Raw genomic sequence first — 24903 nt, 5'->3', positions numbered from 1 at the left:
AAAAAAACCACTTGAGAGCTTTCTAAGAAAGGTGACTGAAAATGAGTCATGTGCCTCAGTTCAGTGGTTTCTGTTATCACTGCTATGACATAATATTCCCAAATATTTTTTCTTGCATCTACATTGTGTAATTATAAGTAAATTTCCTCCAAACACAGTTTTGATTGAAAAAGTAAAAAAAAAATAATTAACGACACTAATGTAAAATTTTATGTATTGCTATGTATATATAGTACCTGGACACATTTCTGGAATAGTTATCAAAGTCTTCTCAACTAATTTCTATTTATTGGTATGGCTCTATTTTAACAATAACCAAAAGTAAAAATTGCAGGGAAAATTGCTAGAACAAACTTTGTATGTATCTGGGTTGCCATTCCTGTCATTCCTATATGCTTTTGTAAAAGACAACTAAGAACATATAAACAAACAGTACAACAAAAATCTAAGCAGTTATCTTTACAATTATATAATGCGTTCCAGTGCAGTGAAATCAATGCCTGTTATATTCTAGGCAGCTGGTAAATATCATTAGATCAGTTTTTAAAAGATGGATATATTGATGCTCCCAGCTTTTGCCATACATATCTCCCCTTGAGCTACAGTAGCTAAAAGATACCTATACTTCCTGATGAGTCATAAAAGTCAGATTAACACAAGCATATGATGCATTACAACTTGCACTGTTTAGCTAAAATTATGTCTCACAACTCAGTCTTGGATATTTTCTGTTGTCTTTCCACTACTATAGAGCACTAAGAAAAAGCGACATGATCACTCAAATATCTCCAAGAATAATCTCTGAAAAATAATAATTTCTTGTGGTGGGGAGGGGATGCCTATTTCACAAGATTCCAAAGGAAGCAGTTACCATAATCATCTCCAAAAACTTGTTCCTAGGTTCTTTACTGAAGTAGAGGACAGCATGACACTTTCCTGCGTTAAAGCAAAGATTTATGGTGGCTTCTTTTTATACTGTGATTGAGCAATGCTTTTTATTTGTCTCCTGCACACAGAAGTGTTGCAACAGATTGGTAAAATCAAGCAAACTCATTCCAGTTGTCCAGCAGAAACTGAAAGCATTAATAAGAAGGGCACCTAAATTAAGGCAAAGTCTATAGAAACATACGTGTCAGCCAGCAACACAAGGTACTTATTTGTTCTGGCATTCAAGAATCATATGAACAGTTATTACTGCAGCTGCCAGATCTCCTCTTTATGCTACAATTTGATTCATGAATAAGTACAAGTCAATCCAAGCTCTCAGACTTCCAGCTCCAGGCTCTTAGGTTTTGATTTAGCAGAAGGTGCTTGTACTGTTCTAAACTTTAAAAAATACCAGTGATTCCAAGTCAGTTTAATATTCTGTCCAGTTGTATTTAAATGCTCATTTAAAGTTTTTGTTGTACCACTTGGCTTCAGTGACACATATTGTAAAACTCAGGATATGAAGGTGCCGACTTAATTACACTGTCCAACCCGTGCAATCATTCAATACGATGGATTATTTTTGCATTTTTTAAAGAAAGAGCAGCCCATATTTTTTTAACCTTACTTAGGTGAAGTAATAATTAATTATATACATGAACACCAGCAGGACATGTAGACTGTAATGTGCCATTTAGTGAGTAATATATTCAGCTGGATAGCTCTATTACTATGTGTATCTTTGTCGAGAGGATATATTAAAAACTGAAGAACTGTGTTAAAAAACAGTATAAACATGATATCTGTAGTGAATTTTATTTTGATCTTCCATGAATAAAAAAGTAAACTGATGGGTTAGGTGAGCATGTAGGTTATCCTCAAACTATGTATAGCTGTTTCCCATGCTGCTCTGGGAATGCGGGAATGCATTATTACTACAAATAATCTGTATTTCCCCCCTTTAATAGATCTTGGATGATATCTATATGATTTCTACTTTGAAAGACAAAAAAGAAAGTATTTTCCTTTGCCAACATCGAATCTGTATGTTTATAGACAGACATGTTCAAACTATGCATGATATATCAAAGCAGAAAAAATTAGGTGTTCCATGATTTTGGTTTTTAATACTCATGATTTTCCTCAAGAGTTTGCGTCAAGAGACAAGTGAGAGAAAAATAATGGAATAAAGATCTCTTCTCAACATGCAAAGTATATTTTCCAAAACATGATTATTTCATTTCAGAGAAATTTGAGAGAAGATAGAATCACATTACCTGTTATCCACAACTATCCTTGTTTAGTTTCCCAAATTCCCAGATATTCTTAGGTAATTCTTAACAGATGGTACTTCTGAGACTGATTTTTGCAGTGGCCAACCACAACTAATTTTTACCACTGCAGCATTACTCCAGGAAGTATTGCTTTTAAATGGACTACTGAAACTGAAGGTAACTTCCCACAGCTAGCAAATAAGCTTTCCATCAGATTGCATCATGACAGAACAGGTAAAATGACTTACAGGCCAATTCTGCCAGTGACATATAATTTGATGAAGAGCTTTATAACTGAAGCCAATAAAAACTGATTCATTCAGTGGATAAAGGATATGTCCTAGCATTTGTAGGCAGGCCCAGCTCTAGGGGTAACAGAAGTGTTTTGGTACTGGTGATAGACTACATGCTGTGCTTTAGATACCATAAAAAACATAGGCAGTAAGATAGTTTACCAAAGTAATAGCTTTCTGACAATCTTACCTGGGTACAGCTGCTTTGTTGGGGCACTTAGCTGAGCAGATTTTGAAACTCTGTAGGCAACATCTGATCCTTTTGAATCCCTTCTGTTTGTGCAAAATCCTGCTGTTCTTGATACTCCTTCTGGTGAATTGTGAAATTCTAACGCTTTTAGCACATCAACAGGTTCAGCTGACAGGAAAAAAACCAATAAAGTTACTCGTCTTGCATCTCTACAGTATGAAGCCTCTAAAAAGGATAATTTCATTGCAACAGCATATGTATAATCATAGCAGTAGCTGCTTCCTATTTTGAATTATTGCAAATTACTCCTACACTAGAATACTATTTTAACAGGACTCTTCATTTTTAAATATATAAGTTCATCCCATCCAATGTAATTGTTACGATCAGATTTTCAAACTACTTGACTACAAACTGAAAATCACTGTTTCCCAGATGCAAAGAATCTTGGTAATTGAAACGTACAACACATTCTTTTAATGAGTAATTTCTAAGAAATGGAGCTAAGAAGTTATTTTAAAACTTTACACAAAAGTTTCAGAAGCATTGAGCTGCTAATAATCTGCTATCAGAAACTCTTCCATTGCTAACATGATATTATATTCTGATTACATATGACTGCTTTGTCAGACACAAAGTGATAAGGAAGAAGCTAATCTTGTTTCTCATCCAGTTAGAGAAACAAAAACATATCTGCTTTGCCTGCAAGGAGCGAATGGACTGAATCACAATTATTCTCTATTTCCAAGTTAAAATTCAAATGAACTCGCTTTGTACTTTAGAACTCAGGTACAATCAGGTTGCATTTATGCTCACATCCAACAATTTAAAGTTGAAATCCCGAGCTGCTTCTGCACTGATAGATACAAAGTTATTTTTATATATATAGCCTTAATCTACAAATATTACATACTTATAATACATATATTACAATATATATAACATATACAAAGCCTTAATCTATAAAAATTCACCATGGCAGAAAGGCTAAGTATTGAATGGACAAGCACTTCAGCAGAGGCAGTGAGAGAACATGGTATGCTTACTGCATATCTTTTCTCAGAAAAAAAACCAAGGTATTCATTCTCATACTCCCTACAGATCATTAGCTTCACTAATTTATTTCTTTGAGTGAAAACAGGATTTCAACAATCCATTTTTTAACTGGGACTATTCTGCCTTTTTTATGATGGCAAACTTGTAATCACATTTGGAAAGACAAAGTTTTACATGACTTTTACTGTTAAAGCTGAGAAATGTGTTTGGTTAATCTGACGATTCTTCATGTCTTTGAACTGCACTGTGGCATTAACTATAGCTAATTAATTCTTTGTTATCATTAATTTCATGTATCAACAAATATAAACTTAAGGCCCAAAATTCATTGTGTGTGAATATTCAACTATTTGAATAACTATTTGCAAACAACAAGAGTGTTAAAACACAGGCAAAGTGATATTCTAATTACAGTCACTGATGGTACATCTGTACCTTCTTTTCTTACTATTTGTACAGTTCTAGGCAGTATTACTAATTTTTTGTCACTGTAGTATCTCAGAAGTCACTTTAGTATATTCACTATCAAAGTTTAACTAGTTCATCTTATTTATCTCCTGGCATTGCCAAATACAAAGAACTCAACTTTGCGGTTAAGCCTATTTTTTAATAACACCATGGATATAATGTATTTTCTGTAGGTATTACACACAAGTTACTATCATACTGAAGGAAGTCACCTTTTTTCTGGTAATCAATGGCTATTTTTGCAGTACCTATAATAATTTGAATCAACAAAGTAATACAGAACCAGTCACTGGAAATATTAGTAAAAATTCCAAGTCACTATATAAGTCAACCACTGCTACATTCCTTTTTCCTTTGCTCTCTTCTATAATTTGTACCAGATTCTTCATTATTTTTTAGAATAATGCCTGTTCTTTGCTTGGCTGACTGGGAGAGTATTCACCCATAAACAAGATTATTCCTTACTCCCTGCTAGTTTTGCTGCTAAAAACCGTCCAGACAAGAAACAGAATAATAGAACAATCTTCAAACCACAAATTCCAAATAATAAGAACATTTAATTAACAGTCCATAGAAGACATTATTTCTGCAAACTGTGCTTCACAAAATGTAAACAGCAAACAGACTAGTCAGTTTAAAAGGATTTCAAGAAGTGTAACTTGCCATAGAAACAACTTATATGAAATTATGCAAAAAAGGTAATTATTCTATATCCAAAGATAACATGACTGACTTACTAAATACTTACAGATCACAAGTAACAGAAACTGCTTCCCTAATTTATGTAAAAGACGTCAGACAGCCAGTTTGACCAACAGTTAAAAAGTAAATAAATCCTTTAGGCGTCTTTAGATAAACCAGGCAGGAATGGATAAGTTTTAATATGCTTCTTTACAGAGATTTGCTTTTGATATAAACCAACATATCATTCAGTCTGTGAAATAAACAGACTGATTTTGTGCCTCTTCCTCATAAGTGTTCTTGCAAGATTTTTGTGTGTGTCATTATTTAACCTGGGCTCAACTCTCATCAAATGCACACATTAGGATGCAGCCAATCCTATATTTTAGCTAGGAGGATGCTGGCCTGGAAGTCTCCTCACAGTTATTATTGCCATCTTACAGCTGAAAACAGGGCTCACTATGTATAGCACTTCTTCCCTACAGCCTTGCATAGGGCTACCTTATATTGGGGTTTCTAGAGAAACACCCTCTTTTTGCTAGTGGAAATTTTGTCTCAGTGAATTTCAGGTTTTCTTCACATTTTCTGGAACTATGGCAACCTAGTTGGAGCCAGTGTTCAGTAATCCTGATGAGGCTGCCATGACATTAGTCTTAAAATTCTTTATGAGCTCTCTGTGTAGGTTCAGATGATCTACTCAATGCCTCTACAGAAAGCACCAGACACAGTTGCTCTCAATATGCCACAAAGCACACGTGTAGGAATCCAGTCAAAAATAAACAGCTCTTGAAAAACCGCAGCACTTAGATCCTAACTGGTTAGAGTTAACCTGTTTGAAGAATAAAGGATGATGGAGAAGCCCGCGCACACCCAACATTAGCCTGCTTAGAAATCAGGGAAAGACAAAGTCAGGGAAAAGCATAGTCTGGAAGCTATCAGGTGAAACTGTGGCTTCTTTCTGCCAGTTTCTGTAGGCTCTGCAGTGCCCAGTGTCACTGTATTCTGGGAGCTTCAGCTCTTCCTGATAACTGCCTCTTCTCTAGCATTCTGCTCCCATGCAGTTTCTGGGAATGGTAAGAAATAGCCAGAAACTACACTGGTGCTAAGGCCATGCACTTTGCCTGTTTGCATGGTCCACAAATTAAGATTACATCTTATATTTATATGGGACAACATTAATGTAACCCATACATTGGCAAATCTATGGTCTCTCACAAGAACTTCCTTTACAGTGTGCCTAAAGCAGGTTAGTTAAATGATTTTTCCTTCTAGGCTATTTTCCTTAGATAGCTTTCTCATAAGAGAAGTAAAGAAAACTGCAAATTAACAATATATTATTTAATGCTTTTGTATGCTTCCAATGTGGTGCTAAGATTTAAGATGATAAGGAGATAACCAATAAGCATCAAACAGCTCTGTTCACCAGTTCTTGGGGTGCAGTTAATTCTTATGAAACTCAGACATCAGCTTTGAAAACTCAATTCTGCCACGGCAAATTTGACAAAATGTGAGATCCAGAACCTGAAAGTGGGTTCCTTAACGCAGATGTTTACGGCCACACTGCTCCGCTGCTTGAAGGCCACCTCCTGCAGGCAAGCTGAACAAAGCCACAAGATAACCTTTTGAAAAGAAGTCTGTGTTCATTGGGGGAAGCCTGCATTTTTCAGATTAAGCTCTCCTGAGTTTCAAACAGCAGTCAGAAAGCAAGTTGCTACTGTGTTACTTTCTCACTGATAGAAAAACCAACTGCAGGGGATCAACCTTTTCACTTAATATTATAATGCAAAATTCAACAGCATGTGTCCCTGTTTCAAAAAAGTTCAGAGACATGCAACTTTCACTGACTCTAACAGACTATACAGTAGTGTCCAGAGAGGTAGTGTTTAAAAGTGCTTGGATTTCTGCAATGGCAAAGGAGAATTTTTCAAAAATCCTATTTTAGAAGGCAGAATTGCATGAGATGGAAAACTGAGTGTCCTAGTACCTTTCAAGATACCAAACTATTAATCACTCAGCTCCAGCATAAGTTCCTGGTTTTCACAAATAAAGAAAGTAAAGCACACACAAAAATTAGTGGTGTAACATCTCAAGACCTGAAATAACTTGTAATTTGCAATATTTAAAATTGCAGAACCAAATTCTGGTCTTCATTACTGTGGTATGTCTGAAGTACATCCATTCACTCAACGAGCTTGCCATATTTATAGTGGTATGGATAAGAACATTTGTCCCAGAACATTTCATATTAAATATAACTTCAAACCCATATTTAGTCTTCTTTTGCTTTCCTTTTAGCTTTCTTCCATCTGAACTAAGTAAGAACCTTAAGGGGGGGGGCGGGGGGGGGAAGACAGATTGACAGAAATATAAAAATCTTCTAAACTGCTTTAAATTCTACTAAAATAAGTGTCAAATCATGTTAACTAAAAGAAGAAATAACACACCCCCAACTTTTGTCAGCCTATCTCTGCTGGAAATTAAAAGGATTCAGTGGAGTTTGGTAGTTGTAAACTGGATGCTAGATCACATTTTCACACTGTCAGGACAGAATATCGGGAGTGAATTATATGAGGGAAATTTCATGTGTTTCCTTTTTGTTTGGAGAGGAAAATAACGCATATAAAAACTTGCTTCCGATTTTAGGTAGCATTTTCAAGCTGGACTTCCTATATATACAATGATACATCTATTTTAAAGGCCATGACAATGCATTCTAGTCAATGAATTAATAAAAACGTATTCTAAAAAATATAATGCAATTATAGATTGAAAAAGAACCTCTGTGAAAATCTAGGCTACATTTTCGTCATATATTCACAATTAAAAATATCATAGCTTTCATTTCATTCCACATTTGCTAAATTGAAATAAAATCTGTAATAGATCATTCCTATTAATATTGATACGACATATATGGATCAAATTCTGATGCCTTTATATAGCATTATACCTAACAACTATTGCCATTGTTCAATGTGACTTCTTCTGGAGTTAAGTAGAAGCTGTGAAAACAGCAGATTCATTTATGATACATTATCATGTCATAAACAGCAACTATTATACAAGATCAGAGGACTTGCTTCCTTCACTTTGACTTCCTAATACATTTGAGCTGGAATCTGTTACATAATATGGGTCTCCTTTTCTCTTGGTGGAAACTGTCTGCGGAGGAGGTTCCCAGGTACCGTGCAGCTGCTTGCTCACACCCCTTACTCCCCCAGCCCGTGGTGGGATGGGGAGGAGAATCAGAAAGAAGTAAAACCTATTGATTTAGATAAGAACAGTTTAATAATTGAAATAAAATAACAATAACAACAACAATGATAATAATGAAGAGGAGAGGGAGAGAGAGGAGAGAGACAAATAAAACCCAAGGATTAAAAAAACCAAGTGATGCACAACACAATTGCTCACCACCTGCTGACAGATGCCTAGCCAAGCCCCGAGCAGCAATCAGCGGCCCCCAGGTCTATGCCCTGTGGTATGGAGTATCCCTTCGGCTAGTTTGGGTCAGCTGCCCTGGCTGCGTCCCCTCCCAACTTCTTGTATATCTGCTCACTGGCAGAGGATGGGAAACTTGAAAGTCCTTGGTTTAGAGTAAGCACTACCCAACAACAACAAAAACCATCAGTGTGTTATCAACATTATTCCTGTACTAAATGCAAAACACAGCACTGTACCAGCTACTAGGAAGAAAATTAACTCTATCCCAGCTGAAACCATGACACATAACAATACAGGTTATGGTATCAGAGAAACAAGGGACTGAGAAACTGTACAACAATGCAGAAACTAAAGCCCTTTGGACACACAGTCTGTGCTGACGACTTATTCAAGATATGACATCAAGCCTCCTTAAGGATGACTTCAGTTTTCAGTATGAATGCTTAGCATTTCCACATCGCTTTATGGGAATGCTTCTTGTAGCCAACCACATAACCCTAGATAAAAGGATACACATTACAAGACAGTGACAAGTTTTATCAGATGCAAGAAAATTTGCGCTGGAATGGTCAGGTCTGGTTCATAACATTTAGATTTATTTAAATGCAGATGGTAATTAAAGTAACGGTATTTAATCATGCCTTCTTAGTTTATAAAGTAGGTATCCTGTCTGTAACAGAGATCATGGCAAACAATATCTTAGTGATAGGCAAAATTTCTCGTTTGTGCTTCAGCAGCCACCATTAAAATTCTGCATTGTGACAAAGCCCATCTAACCCTGCAACAGCAAACTGTACAAAAAAAAAAAAAAAAAAAAAGTGGATCAACAGAGCATCTAATGCCAGCAATGTTGTCCTTGGAATTAGACCAGCAGCAATTGTTTGGGGAAAAAAGGGGTAAAAACTATACATATTACCTTTCTAGCTACAATCATGTTGTAAGGTTAATTGTCTTTATTTTAACAATTTTGCATTTATGAGAATGTTTTGATTTACAACAGATGCTTTTTTACAATTTTCTAGCTACTGAACAACTGCAGCAATGATCCAAACCCATAAGAAGTTCTCCATATAGGCTTACTTAAATCACATAGGTTTAAGCCCGCAGTGAGTGACATTAATGTAAATGCTAGGCATTAAAATGTTAGGCCATTAACACACACTGAAAATAGAGCTTTATTGTTTCATGTAGGTAGAATGTTCCATCCTCTGTCGCTCTAAGCAGTTAATGTGTATGTGTCAATAAACTTACACTTCGAAATATGAAACACTTGAGCTCCTGTTTCTTAGAATACATATCAGCTTCCACTCACAGTATCTTACTAGCAATTTAAGTCTGTTGCTGTCACAAATCAGTTGACAAATTCTGTGTCAGATGCATTTCATTGATAGAAAATGACCTGGACACTATTACTAGAAATGTTTTTTATTTGCAGAAGAAAAAAAATTTCCGCATACTTGTGAGTGTTTCCTCTGAAATTCTTTTTAACCTATATAGGCTAATTGGTTATCAGGTTTCTAACCCATCTTTCCTACATAAAGCTGTATTGAGGAGCAGTTTATTGGGTCAGTTCCATGAGTGGCTGCAATTCTCTACTACTGTGGATCTCACTCAGCATTTCAGGTCTTAGATCTTTAGAGGTAAAGCACCCAGAGTGATCCTATCACAGATGCATGTAGTGGTCCTCAGTACACTTGGAATACATACAGATGGAAAAGATATTATTCATTGAACTGGAAGCTCCTTTGAGTGAATTTGATTATTCCTTAAGAGATAACAAAGGAAGTCAAGAACGGACAGCTTTCTTCTGTAGAAGAATTTTCTTCTATACAGAACAGGCTGTACAGAACTTAGAAGCTACAGTGAGAAATGAATACAGCCCTGAAGCTTTTTTAGATAGGCTATACCAAACTTGACATCTATTCTCTTTCTATGAGCTATACAGCAAAGCATTTTTGGATGCAATTAAAGGTGCTGGTGCCCAAGGACTAAATATTTCATGACAGACATTTACTGAAGATAGGGTATACAGCAGAAACAATCACGTGCATTTTCAGAAGGAAGGATTTTGCTGTCAGTCCTCAAAGTGAAACTCTCCAGGGCTGACAGGAAAAGGTGGTGGCAATTTCTGGCTGCAAAATTCATTCCTGTAAAAAATTGTTCAGGGGATGACTCATTTAGAACAAAATATTTTTCTTTTTGTTCAAATGCCTAATAAAGCCTAGAAGTTGAAATCCTATTATATTTAGATTTTGGTGTTGTAACTCCTGGGTCTTAGTCTCTTAATTTTATGAGAGCGAGCTCAGGCACAATGAGCCTTCCCTATTTAAAAGCTACATTGACCTACATAATTTACAAGATGATCCCAGATTGCATGCTGGGGGACATACTTCAAATGCAAATAACTGAAGGGGAAAAAGAAAAAGAGCCAGTATTCTTTACTTTACAGATATGCTGAAGCAAACAGAGTGTGTAACTTCACTATACTAGTAATACCTTTGGCAACTGTGGCTTTTCCTTCTTTAGGTATAGTAAACAGTATTTTTATAATAAACATTATTATATATTTTTCAGATATAATAAACATATAACTTCTTGAGTTATCATAATTCTTCAGCAATTACCTTCTTTTAATCTATGTGAAAGTGAAAATTTATCAGCGATGCCTCTGAAAATAGCCTGTAAGAGTTACAATCAATAACTCTTAACGGGTGAGATACAATCCTGGAGCAGAAAAGAACTTAATTTGCCCCAGTAAAAAGAATTATCTGAGAAATTTAGGGAGACTAACGTTTCTAAATTACTATGATTTTACTCCATATTTTTCCATGGAAATATGTTTCATCCTGCCAGTAATATGTTCCAATGGAACTACCACAAAACTAAAATTTAAAGAGTGTTGAAACATTAATCTTCATAGAATCATAGATTCAGAATCATTTAGGTTGGAAAAGACCTTTAAGATCATCAAGTCCAACCGTTAACCCAGGACTGTCAAGTCAACCACTAAACCATGCCTCTAAATAAATGGAGTGATTTTTTTTAAAGTTTAGTGCAGTTTTATTTCACTGTGACAGATCATTCAAAGAGTAGAAGTTGTTACAGTCTGGTAGGCTAAAATATGTGTATTTTGATGGTACTGATGAAGGGACTCATATTTGTGGACAAGACTTTCAAAATAGGCTACCTATGGTTAGATTTCTAAGTATATATTTAAGACTTAAATAGAATGTACTGGCTGCTCCACAGTTTTTTGAAACTATGCTACCTATTAAAGGCATAATAGCCTACAGTTATTTAGTTTATTTACTTAAAATTGTGAATCTTCATAACTAAGTGGTCCTTTAAGGATTCTCCATGCACTCTACAGGTGGGTAAAGATAAAAACTACTGTGATTAAGGTTTCTAACTGACATGCATTAGATGGTCCAAGCCTTAATGAATGTAAGAGGTGAAAATATTTTCATGAACAAGAACTCGTATGAAAGGGTAACTGGTCTTCAGTATCTTCTGTTGTCCTCTCACAACAGTGCTGTCAGGCCAGAAAAAGGGAGAAATGTTTTTCTTTCAAAACCAGTCTTAAATACAGATTGTGTCAAAGTTCCTCTACATAGGTTTATTTTAGCTACCATTTGTCAAGCTGTTTTCAGTAGTTGTCCTACTGTGAAACCTGATAACTTTTCCCCTCCTTGCATTCCTTCTCCTAGATTATTAGTCTAGCTTCTGGTTCTATCAACAGTTAGCAAGCAGTTCAGTTTACTAGCTAGACCTAAGTTTGCTAGGGCAGAAAGATTAATAAATGCTGCCACTTCACCAAATTATCAATAAGGAAGCCTTTACTACAGCGTTAGAATCTGGGTTTGTTAAACTGTTAGGTTGTTGACCCATCTATTACAAGAAATCTGTGCTACTTCTAATCTGGTATGGATACTTTTGTTCTTATTTTTACCTTTATACACTTTTACTTATTGTGGGCAGGTATGATGGATATCTTTTAAAAACAGAAACACATATAATTATTATCTATACTTATTAATTCACTGTGTTCTTCATCTGTTAAGCATTAATACAGGAGCAGAACATCCCAAAGCAGGAATTCAGAAGCATGTTATGCCCAAAATGCTTCACTGAGCTTCCCAGTTCTTAGAAAGGACTCCATTACCTTCCCACTGCAGACTAGTTTCTGCATCCCAAGCAATGATTCCCTGCACTTCTGCCATAGGTGTCTAAGCAACAGCACAGGATCAGACACTCTGCCCTTCACATGTCCTACTAGCTAGCTCTCAGCAGATCTGCACTTCCTCACAGGCTTTTGGGATTGGCAATTTGAGAATCACCTACCTCCCAGCTCTCTACTGAGAGCCCAGACATGTAACAGAAGGCTGTTCTGGGAAAAACCAACAAAAGCATTGGTTCTGCAATGTCCTTTGTGAAGGTTCCAATACTCTTCGTAGATGTCAACCAAAGGACTTTACAGAACTGGATAAAATGAACTCTGTTTTGTGGGCTGCAAATCTGAGTTACAGAGCATCTTCCAGGTACATAAATGAAACCAATTAAGCTGCCTAAAGTAATTACATAGTACTTGTGCAAATCAAGCTGGTTTTTTCCTAGGCACCTAAATATAAATTTATGAGATTCACTGAATATATTTTGCCTATGTATATATTTGTAGAGACACATCAAGTTTGCTTTAGCTGTTAAAATTTTTCCTACATATCAGCTTTTAGATGAATTATGTAATTGGGATCGTGACTGGTGATGGTTTTAGAAAAAGGTGTTATTGCAGTGCTTTCATATTTAATGATTACAAGAACTAGAGATTATCCAGATGCATACAGGAATGCTTTAAATGGCCTATGATTGACTATTTCCCCAACACAGGGCTTGTATGAAACTGCTCAGAACTGGCTACTTCTGTTTCTACACCAGTTATTTGGAAAATTTTCATTGACTTCCTATGCTGCAAAATCCACTAAATACATAATAGTATTTCAATAAAGACAGTCTGTGCATATATGGGATGCATTTTTGATACTAGCTACTAACTATATCTCTTTTTAAAGACCAATCTCTAACAGTTATACAGTAAAAAAAGAAAAATAAACATAAACCCATTTAAACACCATATTGAAACACTCAGATCTTTAATAAGGTTAGCTTGCAAGGCTTGTTTATTTACTGAAAATATTCAGCAAAAAATGAGAACAGTTATTTCTAGGTTTTGTTAGGTTGCACAATTCTGGAGTATAACGCAGGTTTTAGGACTGACATTTCATATTTGCTTTATATACTTCACCACAAAATGTGACTCTCTTATGACTTAAAACCTTCTTTGAGACTAGATAGCTTGCACTTTTACCACTTGTTCAGCAATACTGACCACAATCAAGCACTAACAACCTGATCCTGATTCCACAAAACGTTTCACTTGTTACTCACAAAATATTGGGATAGTTCATCATCTGGTGCAGACCTGTACTGATCTATCAGTTTACAATATTTTAACATCTGTCTCAATACTCTGTGGAGTTATTCCTATTTCACACCACAGCAGATGATGCCAGAAATGCAGTTCAAGTGCCTAACTATGTTGAGACCTCTGCTAAAGATTCCAAAAGTTCTTTTTGTACAGACAGTGGAGACAGTACTTCCAACTGTGAAAATCAGCAAAACAAGTATTAAATTCTTGGAGTATCCTGTTTCTATTACCATATCAAAAAAAGACACAGTCTAAAAATGGTCACTGCCACAGGAAGAGACAAGGTGTTTCCTCAGCAATTAAACATGAAAGAAATTGATCCCACTTAAAAAGCTGTCAATCACAGTATTCAGAAATAATCCCAAAAGATTTCAAAAATGCCTTCTAATAAATGGGAGTTTTCAAATGTAGAACATTTGTACATTTTTCAGCTATAAGGAAAAAAAAAAGCAAAACACTGCTAAAGACAAGACTTACAAACTGTGCCATTTAAAGTAACCCTATTTAATTTGATGAACAACTAAATCATTTTTTTAAAGTCATACAACTAAAAACTTTCAGCATACTTTCACTGATGTCAAAGGTATTATCTCCCTTTTGAAAGCAATGCAAGGAAATCAGACCCAATTCTGTATCCTGCTGATATTAGCAGGAATTCCACTTAAGCAGACAGCAAGGCTGTAAACCCTTGAATTTTTTCTTTATTAAAATATTACAATTTAATAACCTATTGGATTACTATGAACATTTGAGAAAAAAGACAGGTAAGGGACAGTGTAGGTAAAACAGACTACAGTAGAACTTTAATAATATGACCATAATTTAACTCATAACTAATATACTAAGTTGATTTGTATTATAGGCAAAGCTTATCTGCCAGTGAGATTCATAGAGGGATCAAGATCTTCATTATTTCAGTCATATTTTATAATACACCTTTTAATTTGCTTTGCAGCAATCACTTTGCTTCTATATATCAGCTCCGCCAAATAATATTTCACATACTGTATGCATTAACGCTTTGACATACAGTGAAGTCCCAGACCCAGAATTTACAAGTTTTTACAACCCCTTACGTGTGATAATGTGCTAAAAGCAATTTAAAGTCCTGCCAGATTCTAGTACTATTGTAATAACCAAGTCGACAATTAATCCTTACATTTACAGTGTGTAAACTTGGTATTTAATAGTGAGTTGTACAGTTATAAGCCCTTGCAACAGGCATGTGTGTTCACCTAATTCCTTTTAAGCCACTGTTCTCTATTGTGCCCATCCAGAGGGCAAATCTTTATCACTGCATGAGACTTCACATTCTCAGGACATCAGAGATTTCTCCCAAGCTCTGCTTAATTTATTCCCCCCTATTATCAACAAATACTCAGAACAACGATAAATTAACCAATGCTGGGAGGATTTTTTCTGAAAAGAAGCAGAGCGCTCTACAGAGAAAAGAAAAGCAACTTCTTAATCTTGCTGGCAGATGGAAACCCTACTGTTCACCACTGTACAAAACAAATCCGGGAGAGACATAATTGCTCCAGTGTGTTTTAGGTATAACTTCACTTCAGTAGTAATGTCATGGCTCTCATTATGCTGCAGCCTTGTTAGAATTAAGGGCCCTGTTTGGAGGAGACCAAATAACTTTGGGCAAGACAGTTATAAAACTGAGTATGACAGCTCCTTTCCTACATTTTACAGCTGCAATAGTAAACCAATTTTACCAACAATTATTTTGGTTTGGTTTGGGGTTTTTCGGGGTGTTTTGGTTTTTTGTGGTTTTTTTGTTTGGGTTTTTTTGTTTGTTTAATAAGCAATCAGAAAGCACCATAGCACCAGGAAAGGTTTTATACCAAAGATTTTTTTCAAGTGACATTCCAGGAATAGGTGCTAGGCACAGAGATTACTTCAACCCAAAACCACTGAATATTTGTGGGTATTCTATATGTACTTATATACAGCTACATTTGTTAAGATAAACTGAAGTTGCGAAACTTCTTTTCTGCAGAGCTAGTAAATAGACAGTTTCCTGCAGCCTGAATAGTCCTTTCTGGGATCCTTGTGAAGTGTCCTAAATTAAATGTAAAGGTTCACGCTCTTGAGAATCTACAACACATACCAGTCATTTTTCTGTGTCAGATGTATGCTGCTGAAGTTGAAATAATTATTTTACCTTAGAAACAATAATAAAAAAAATGCCTACATTATATAGAAAAACAGACACATGCAGGTCTCTCTTGCATTATACTGGGAAGACTGGACCATTTCACCTGCTGATCCCTGGGACTCAGAAAAAATTCAGCTAGGACCACTAGCTGAATCTAGTGAAATTGCCCTTTGATTTAATGACTTTTGCTCAATTTGTGAATATTTATCTGAGAACCCCCTGTATATTCTTTTTCAACCTTAAAAGTGAGTTGATCAGTTGGAATCAAGTGTGCTTTACATCACCAACAGTTCTGAGAAATTATTCCTTTACTAGTTTAAAACACCTTTTTGTACAGGTTTAGACTAGCCAGACACATTAAACAGTTGTCATTCAAGAAACGGATCCTTATCTCCCCAGTGTAACTTACCAAGCAATTACAAACAAGAAACAGTATTAAGTGTGTTTCCACAAAGAAAACTCTCCTTCTGCCATCAGTAGTGGGCCCAGTTCTGCATTCCTTCTGCACCTAGAACTCCCACTAGTTTCCAAGCCTGTGTGTGGGAAGCACAAGGAACCTTTGTATTTCCCAAGATGACTGTAAGAATCATCTATTCTATATTAGAAACAAATCTGCTTGTTACACAGAAGATCCAAAGTGTATTTTCTATATATAGATTCATAACCTCATTTTCAGTAAGGATTCTAAATCTTTTTGCACTCAGATTAAGAGCTGGGTTTCCATTTGCTTGAAAAAAGCTTATAAATAATAAAAAGACTGATTTTTCATTTCTTGCCCATGAAATTTAAATCAGCATCACAATAGTGCATTGATGCCAGGCCCTTACAAAAAATTTATAGTGTTGAAGCCATGCCATTTCGACTAAATGAGTTTATTCATACCAAACACATTACCAACAGATTTAGTATTAAAGGTGAGGAAGGGGAAAGGAAATCAAAGGATGTCTTTTAAAATACTGAATTTTGTTTACTTTAGCCAAGTCATAAAGCAAAAATATTTTCTAAAAAGAGCTGCTTAAGAGCTGGTGGGCACTGAGCTGACCAAATTATGAGTCACCAGTTTTCCCACTCAGTTTCTTCTCACTTCTGTAATTTTTTCTGTCTGAAGAAGAAATAACTCAAGAGCCCAATCAGATCTTCACACCCCCTTTCTTGGTACAATGAAAGACACCTCATACTTCTTGTTCTTTTTTGTGTTAAATAAAGAAACTTGAAAAAAAGTCAAGAATTTTAGGAATCTTTTGAGGTTTCTCTACATGGAATGAATTCTGTTGTCTTAAAAAGAAGCCGCTGCTATATAATTAACACTTTATACGAATACACTATGTAATTTTCTTTACATAGGAGTAGTTTATGAAAAGACAATTGAATATAGGATTTAATTTAACAAAGTTTATAAGGGCAATGATTCATATTCTACCCACACTCTTATTTAGTCATATTTTTTTACCTGCTGTCGTATGCTGTTTTATTTTATTCCTCCCTATTTTCCCTCTCCTACTTTAAAAATATGAATAATTATATCTTGTTTTATCTTTTAACTACTTTAAATAAGATTAGAATACATGAAAGAAGAGTCAGCAATATCTCCCTTGTACTCTGTTAGGAAATTAGGTCAAATTCTACTCCCTCTGTAGTCAATGGAAAAACTCTTACTGACTTCAATAACAGATCAAGCCCTAAACACACAGCTCCCTGTAGGTTCTAAGCAAATGGCATACTGTATTTCAGAAAAGTTCAAGAACTAAGCTCTTTTCAGAATGCTTCGACAAACATGAGGAGCCTGTAGTTTTATTTTCCTGAAATGTCCTTTATATAGAAGGCAAGAGGAAGGATTTTTAATAAAGCTTTTTAATTTTTAACAGTTACCAAAAACAGATTAGTCTGCCTAATGTTGCTGAATATATTTCAGTAAGTACCAGATAACTTATGTTGATTTTTCCTGAGCTGCTTGGCTTTAGATTTTCTTTTAACTTTTCATTTGCATCCAACCCATTATGTAAAGATAATCTACATAAATCCTACTTCATGAAATCTGTTCTACTGTGAATGGTCACATGAAAAGTGGCGTAAGAAATTTATCATGCCTTTGCGAACAGTATGGCTTCTCGAAGAAACTTATTTCAACATAGTCATGAGGAGCTGAACCCTTGAAGCTCTGCGAGGTTAATTCACCCCGGGGGCAACCCCAGTTAAGTCCGTGGAACTGCAACAGGGACGAAATTTGACCCCTTACAACCCCCGCCAGCAACGGGACCAGCAGGGGGCAGAAGCCCTGATTGATCTGACACCGTCAAGGTTGCGTCCAGGTATAAAGGACTTGAGTGGAAACTGATCACCTCACCGTGCTCCCTCCAGGACGCCTGTTGATTCAGAAAGTGGGAATTCAGATCGAGAAATACCTCGTTAAAATAATAAATGCATAAAGATCAAGCCTTTCTTTTCGAAGCGTTAAGCTCCTTCATGATGTCAGACCCACAGAAAAATAAAAACCTCAGTCCGGCTAGACTGACCCCTAGATGCGCCTGCAGGTTATGGTGGGAGGGAGGGAAGGGTAAAGAAGCACCATTTCCACCCCCGGTAGGAGAGGAAAGCACTCCCATCACCAGAGATTATATACTGCAGCTCCGCGAATGTGAAAGCCCATCTCAAAACGCCAGAGCACCTCGCCGGCACCCAGATGGGATGGCACAGCGGGCGGCCGAGGGCTGTGCCGTGCCGGGGAGCACTGCGGGGGGAGGCAGCGATTCCTTTCAGCTGAAGCTGCCGTCTGGCTCCTGCTCCCACTGCAGGTCCCCGGCAGGCTGCACCCTGCCCACCAGGTCCACGGACACCTAAGGGACCACTCGATCCCCCCAGGAAAGCTGCAAAGGGGGAGGACGCTGGGGACGGCGCCGCGGCGCTGACGCCGCCCGTGTGGAGCCCAGGGACCGTCACGCTGAGCCCCCCGAGGCTCCCCCCGCGCCCCCCGCCGGGGCACCTCCGGGCCCGGCGCTGCGCCCACCACCTGCGGGGCGCCGCTGCCGCCGGGAGCTGCTCTCAACGCCTGGCAGAGGGCCGCTTCAAATAGATTTTCTCCTCTCCTCGCGTTCTGGAAAACTTTTTGCCCACTGAAACCCTTTGCAAAGGAAAAAATAAAGAAGCGGAGAATGGAGAAAAGCAGAGCAGAGAGCCTCCACCCCCCAACTTTTCCTTTCCTCGCCCCTCCCGAGAAGAAAGCAGATACTTGTAGCTCCATTTCAGCCACAACTCGATGAATTTGACCAGAGTAACGACTCTGTTAAGTTCAACAAAACTGAAAACCGTACACACGCTCCACAAAACCGAGTTTAGTGCTAGAAGAGAAGTCACGCTGTTCAGCGAGTATTTCTTTCATCTCCTCACCCCGCCAGTGCATCCCCTTTACCGCATTAGAAACACATCCAAACTTAAAGGCTGAGGCTGAACAGGAGCCATCCCCCCGCGGCTCCCGGGGGGGACCGTCCCCTGCCTGCGCTGCCGGGGGCTCCCTGCGGGTCTGCGCGCCCCGAGCCGGCCCCAAGCGCCTTCCTACCCTCTCGCTCCCCCCCAGCACCGGGAGCCGCTCTGACAAGTCTCCTCTGAAACACGGCCCCAGCCGTGCTCTGAGTCCTTCTCCCGAAGGGGTGGAGGGTAGATGCACTCCCCGGCTCCCCTTTGCTTTCTTACCTCCTCTGACCTCTGCTGCCCGGAGAAGGATAGCGAAGGTGATGAACACGGTTACAGCCGAGTCCCAGGGCCACCTTCTCGTTTTCCACCTTGTGGACCATCTCTGCATCTCCATACCGGGCACCCACAAGTGTGAATTAAACCCAGGTGCCTTCAATTTATACCAGCTCCGTCCTTTCCACTGTATTCCCAGAGATGATTTCTCCTATAGAGCCATACGTGATATACCAAGGGGGGATTTCTCTCTCTCACCCCCCTTCCCTCTCTGCCCGGCCTTGCGCAGGCCCCTCCGACCCGTCCTCCCTGGTGCCCTGCCTTCAGACTGAAGAGGGATGAGGGGCTTTAATCAAAATGCAAAGAGCGCCGCATCCCCCTAAAGGCTTCATCCCGTCAGAGGGCTGGGCGAGAGGCTCCCAGGGCCACCCCTGGAGCCCAACTGACAAGCCAGCCGCCAGGCGGAGGCCAATCGCGCAGCTCCCCCGGCCGCCCACAGCACCGCCCTCCGCCGCGGCGGCAGCGCGCCGGCAGCTCCGCGGCCACCGGCCTCTAGCGGCACCGCCGGCCCCCGGGGCGGCAGGGAGCGGCCCTCCCGAAAGCGCTCGGGGAGCGGCGGGGCGGGAGCGAGCCGGGGGACGCCGCTGGGGTGGTTCCCTCACCGGACCACCACTGCCCCCTCCGTTCCGCCGCCCCACGCCGCGCCGCGGGCCCCGGCGCCTGGAGCATGCGCGGTGTCGGCCGCGGCTGCCCTTCGAGCGAGGGGCGGCCGGCGCGAAACGGGGATGCGGTGGAGGAGCGAGCGGGATGGGCTGGGGGGCGACACTAGGGGCAAGCGGAAAGCTGCGGGAGGCGGACGCCGGGTGGGGGTGCTTGAGGGGAGAAATGTGCGAGAGAGGCGCCGGGGCGATGAGGTGAAGGCCTGCTGCGGGGTGGCCCTTCGGGCGGGCGCAGCTTGAGCTCACACAGCCCTGGGGGACTCGCTTTCGGGACGCAGTAAGGAAGCAGGGAGAGGTGTGATGATGGAAAAGCCCGCCACCGAACAGCGTCCCTATTCCCCTCTCACCACATCCTGGAAATCGGGGAGCAGGGTTCCCATAGCTCCTCCCCGAGAAACCGCCCGTGCCCCCTCCTGCCCTGCTATCCCCCTTGTGCAGCGATCGGTAACGGGGACCGACCTGTACGTAGGTGGTGGAACGTCGAGTCTTGCAGCAGGTCCAGTCGAGATCCTCTGGAGGGATCAGGTTCTGCCCCAGCTCCCCTAGGAAATGAGAGAGAACTATGGTCACGTTTCAGTAGAAGTCTATATCAATTTTTTAAAATCTGCCTTCATTGTGATCTTTCTACTTTCATGCCTTACATCAATTAATAAACGTATGGTTTGTCCACAATATACATGTTGCTTTTACAGGTCAAATGAAATTTCAGAAGTGTATTATCCTTTCCTACTATATCTTACATTTCACTGCACTGTATTAATATAGTTCTTTCTGTCCTTGATTTTTTGAAGTTGGCGTCATTGTCATTAGATGTACAAATGAGGGGACTGAGGCGCACAGCGCCGTTACATCTAAGCTCTCAAATGCTGTGCATTGGGTGCCATTCTGTGAAGAGATGCACAAGGTTATTCTGGCACTTCAAAATGCCATGTCTAGCCCAATTTTCTGTATCAAAGCTTACTCCTTCAGAACTGGTCTTACAATTATCTGTCTTAAACCCTAATCACATACAGGTCCCCAAAAGTCAGGAACTAATTATTTGTACTATTATTGTTGCCCTACAAGTCTGTCTTGTTCTCACTCGTTTCCTAGATGCTTCTCAGAAGAGATCAAGTTAGTTCCTTGATGTTTCATCCTCCTTCATTACAATGTAGGTATTTCCAATGTCAATTTATTCTTTTTACTTAATACTTGGTCATTAGAAAATCTCATATGGTATGAAGTTTCAAGTTTCCTCTTAATGCTTATACATTACACATCTTTCTGTCACCACCATTCTTGCTACTTTGTCTCTTATCACAGGTTGCCTCTGACATTTGTTGAGCTTTCCTGTTAGCCTAAATGAATACAGCTAAACTGTATCTTAGTAAAAAAAAAAACAGTAAAAAGAAAGATTTTTGTGTCTGCCCAAGATAGGAAATGGAAGTATTTCACATAGGTGGTGAAAAAGAACAGATCTTCTCACAATGTAGAGAATAGTAAATTAAGACAGTGCCTTTACCATTATGGAAATTTTAGGAGATGTGGTTTAGCCCCCAAAGTGTCAGTGGAAGGATAGCCACTGATTTTTGTGGCCCTGCATCAATCTGAAGCAGAACAAATATGATGAAGTGCTGAGTTCTTGGCATAATTTTAGATCCCTGCGAGGCATTAGAAGGAAAATATATTAATTCAGGTGAGGTAGCATGCTTATATTAGTATATAATCCTGTATAATTCTATATTAATTCTAGTACCAGAACCATATTTTTTTTAGAGCTAGCTCGGTTATTTTTGCATGCGGGCATATCAAGTCACATGGACATGTAATAAATTACCATCAGGTTCTGCATTTACAAGAGAAAAGTTGCGTGCCATTTAGGTGAAGATCCACATCTTGCAGCCTGTCAAAATCAGTTAAAGTTGATTTTCTTTTAACTTATTCTCTTAGTGATTGTTTGTAATCTTCTTAATTGCTATGATGGTGTTACAGAGTGAAGTAATTGCAGCCTAGGTGCAATGAAAATATGTCAAAATAATAGATAACAATTTAAAGCATAGATAAGCTTTACGAGTGCCATAAAATTATTCTTAAAAAACTTTTAGTAGAAAATTTCAACACTTAAATGTAATTTCTGGAGAAATATGTTCTCTCTTGAATCTGAAAGAGGGTTAAAACATGAATATTTTTTCAGAGAGAACCAGAAGAGAATAATGTTATTTAAATCGACTGTGATCCACAGTGGTTTGTTCTTTCCGTCAGCTTTCTTGTTCCTCATTACTCTTCAAGACAGTTTTAGTGAAAAGAAAGGCTAAGCACTGTGACATTCATTATGTTCTGTCCCTGATACATCAACATTGGCAGATTAGTCCATGTTTAATATTAGGAATTGCTCTCTTGTATGTGCACAGATGGGTCATTGTTGTATTTTGGGGCAGAGAGGGGGAGGGGTTAGGAACTATTGGGAAGAGAATATGTTTTCTTGGACCACTATAGTTTACAAGAAAATCACAGCAGCCGTGCTTTCACATTCCTCAGACTATAGGCGCCATAATGAAATGTAACTGTAAATGTTATGTTCTTTGGCTGTCTTGCAGTCATGCTGTGTTTTTCATAGCATATTCCTTGACATCACCAAAAGCAAGAGACCTCTCTGTATATAAAGGGGTGATTTCACTGGGAATAACCAATGCACTGTAAGGAAGAGTATGCTTTTATTGTTATTTCCATGTATCATCACTCAGGGACATTAACTTGACTTTGTTTCTAGCTTCACACAGATGTTGATGCCTTCTAAAATTTGAACGTTTCTCTCCAGTTCTGTTCACAGCACAGTGAACAGAATACTGTGGAAGTATTCACAGTAGAAGTGAATACCACAGAATAAATGTCTGTCTTAAAAGTCATCACTCATTGCCTTCTCTATGACTTTAATTCTTTTGATTTATGTAGGGTATTTCATCCTTGTCTCAGTTCTTGTGCAGATTTGTGTTTTCTAAGTTTTCTGTTGTATGATTAATACTGGGAAAAAAGTGAGTTATGCTTCTTCAGTGAAGTGAACCTTTGCAAAAAACCATGTCTTACAAATGGATGTTAGGGAATGAGCTCTGCTAGGTGAAATGCTGGTGGGCTTCTTTCTGTAGTTTTAAAGGGAGATAAATATATGAATGTGTGCACATAGACAAAATGAACTACAGTAATTATTTCCATGATTCTACCTTCAAGAAGTATAATATACCGTTTGCTACTACCAGTAATAGCTTACAGTTTCACGGAACTCTCAGAGTTCCATTGTCTAAGGTTTTGCAGGATGAAGCCAAGGCTTTTTCCCTCACCAAACTCTTTGGGCTAGGGAATGGCTCAGTCTCCATTGATTCTTTCTTTCAGATTGCCAAGAACTAGGAAGGACAGATGATAGTAAAATAAATTTGATACAAAACAGCATAGTTGAGTACTCATTAGCTCAGGTGCCAAAAGCTTACAGAAACATTAGTATTACTAATATTTTTCCTGTTGAGAATGTAAAGAAGCCTCATCAGTTGACATAGGAAAAGCTGGAGCGGCTTGGTACAGCTGCACTGTGCAACCTTACACAGCTCCAAAAGCAGGGGTGTGCTGTGGCTGCAAATGGGATGCATAGTTGTTGCTGTATGTATATTGAAGGCTGAATTTGTGTGATTTCTGGTGAAAAATGCCTTACCTTTTAAACTGAATGTGCACTAGTTGGAGCTGCCACCAGAAACACCAACATGAGAGATTATAACTTCTAGACCTGTGTAAGGAATAAAGTTTATTAAGGTTAGTTAGGGATTTAGAAGATTAAATGGCATGCATACTGTTTGAAACAGACAGTCTGCTGATTTGGGAAGGGGGCTGTAGCTGGTAGGAGCTTATACCTCTCTTTTGCTGCAGGGATTTATCCCCCTTTTCGTTAATATGGTTGATGTTGAGAGTTAAAAATGTAAACTATCAAAATTGCATCCTGTTCTTCAGGATCGTGAAGATAAGAACAAGTTTGAATAAGAGCAAGACAATAACCTTTGTTGTCTTTTACTTCAGGGATGATCCCTCATAAATAAATAAGTATAATCCTTCTGCCAGAACTTGGTTGACAGAAACAAGGAATATTTTTGTATTTAAGGAAGTTTGATAATAAAACAAAGGCTGAAGCCCTCACTTAGAAAACCAAGAAAATTAAACTTATTTTGTGCTCTGAAAGTGAGTTGCAGATAGGTATAAAGAAGTTAAACAGAATAATATGCGTTAACAAATTCCTAACTATAACCTTTTCACAGTGCCACTGAGGCAAATTCTAGGCCAGCTGATTGCTTCCTCCTTGTGCAGTAACATGTAGTTTACAATGTAGAATTATCAAATCTTTCTGGATGCCTAGGCTCCTAGTAGCCATTCCTTCCTTTTCTATTGTCTGCTCCTACATCCTCCTTCCTTTCTGCTTCTGGCATCACTTCCTGCTCCCCTCTAGAGTTCTCTGGGAGAGAACATAAAGGTGTACGGTGTTTTTCCTAAACTGAATTTAGGACTCAA

General features: G+C 38.7%; 1 protein-coding gene across 4 annotated transcripts in view; it reads right to left on the bottom strand.

Moving 5' to 3' along the window:
- The window catches only part of COL11A1 (collagen type XI alpha 1 chain), a 160224-nt gene extending 140111 nt beyond the window's left edge, over positions 1–20113 (bottom strand). For 2 of the 4 annotated variants that reach the window (XM_055815615.1, XM_055815614.1), the window contains exons 1-2: positions 19667–20112; positions 2685–2852 (exon numbers count right to left, since the gene is read on the bottom strand). In XM_055815615.1, coding sequence (XP_055671590.1) covers positions 2685–2852; positions 19667–19781 — 283 coding nt within the window. In that variant the 5' untranslated portion in view covers positions 19782–20112. Of the gene's footprint in view, positions 1–2684; positions 2853–19666 lie in introns of all 4 variants that reach the window. The other 2 variants (XM_013298969.3, XM_005237267.4) reach the window with 2 other exon arrangements.
- Positions 20114–24903: the final 4790 nt, after the last annotated feature.

The sequence above is a fragment of the Falco peregrinus genome, chromosome 10, assembly GCF_023634155.1.
Source record: "Falco peregrinus isolate bFalPer1 chromosome 10, bFalPer1.pri, whole genome shotgun sequence".
NCBI lineage: Eukaryota > Metazoa > Chordata > Aves > Falconiformes > Falconidae > Falco > Falco peregrinus.
Note: the sequence above shows the minus strand (reverse complement) of the source record. Positions and strands in the feature narration are given on the sequence as shown.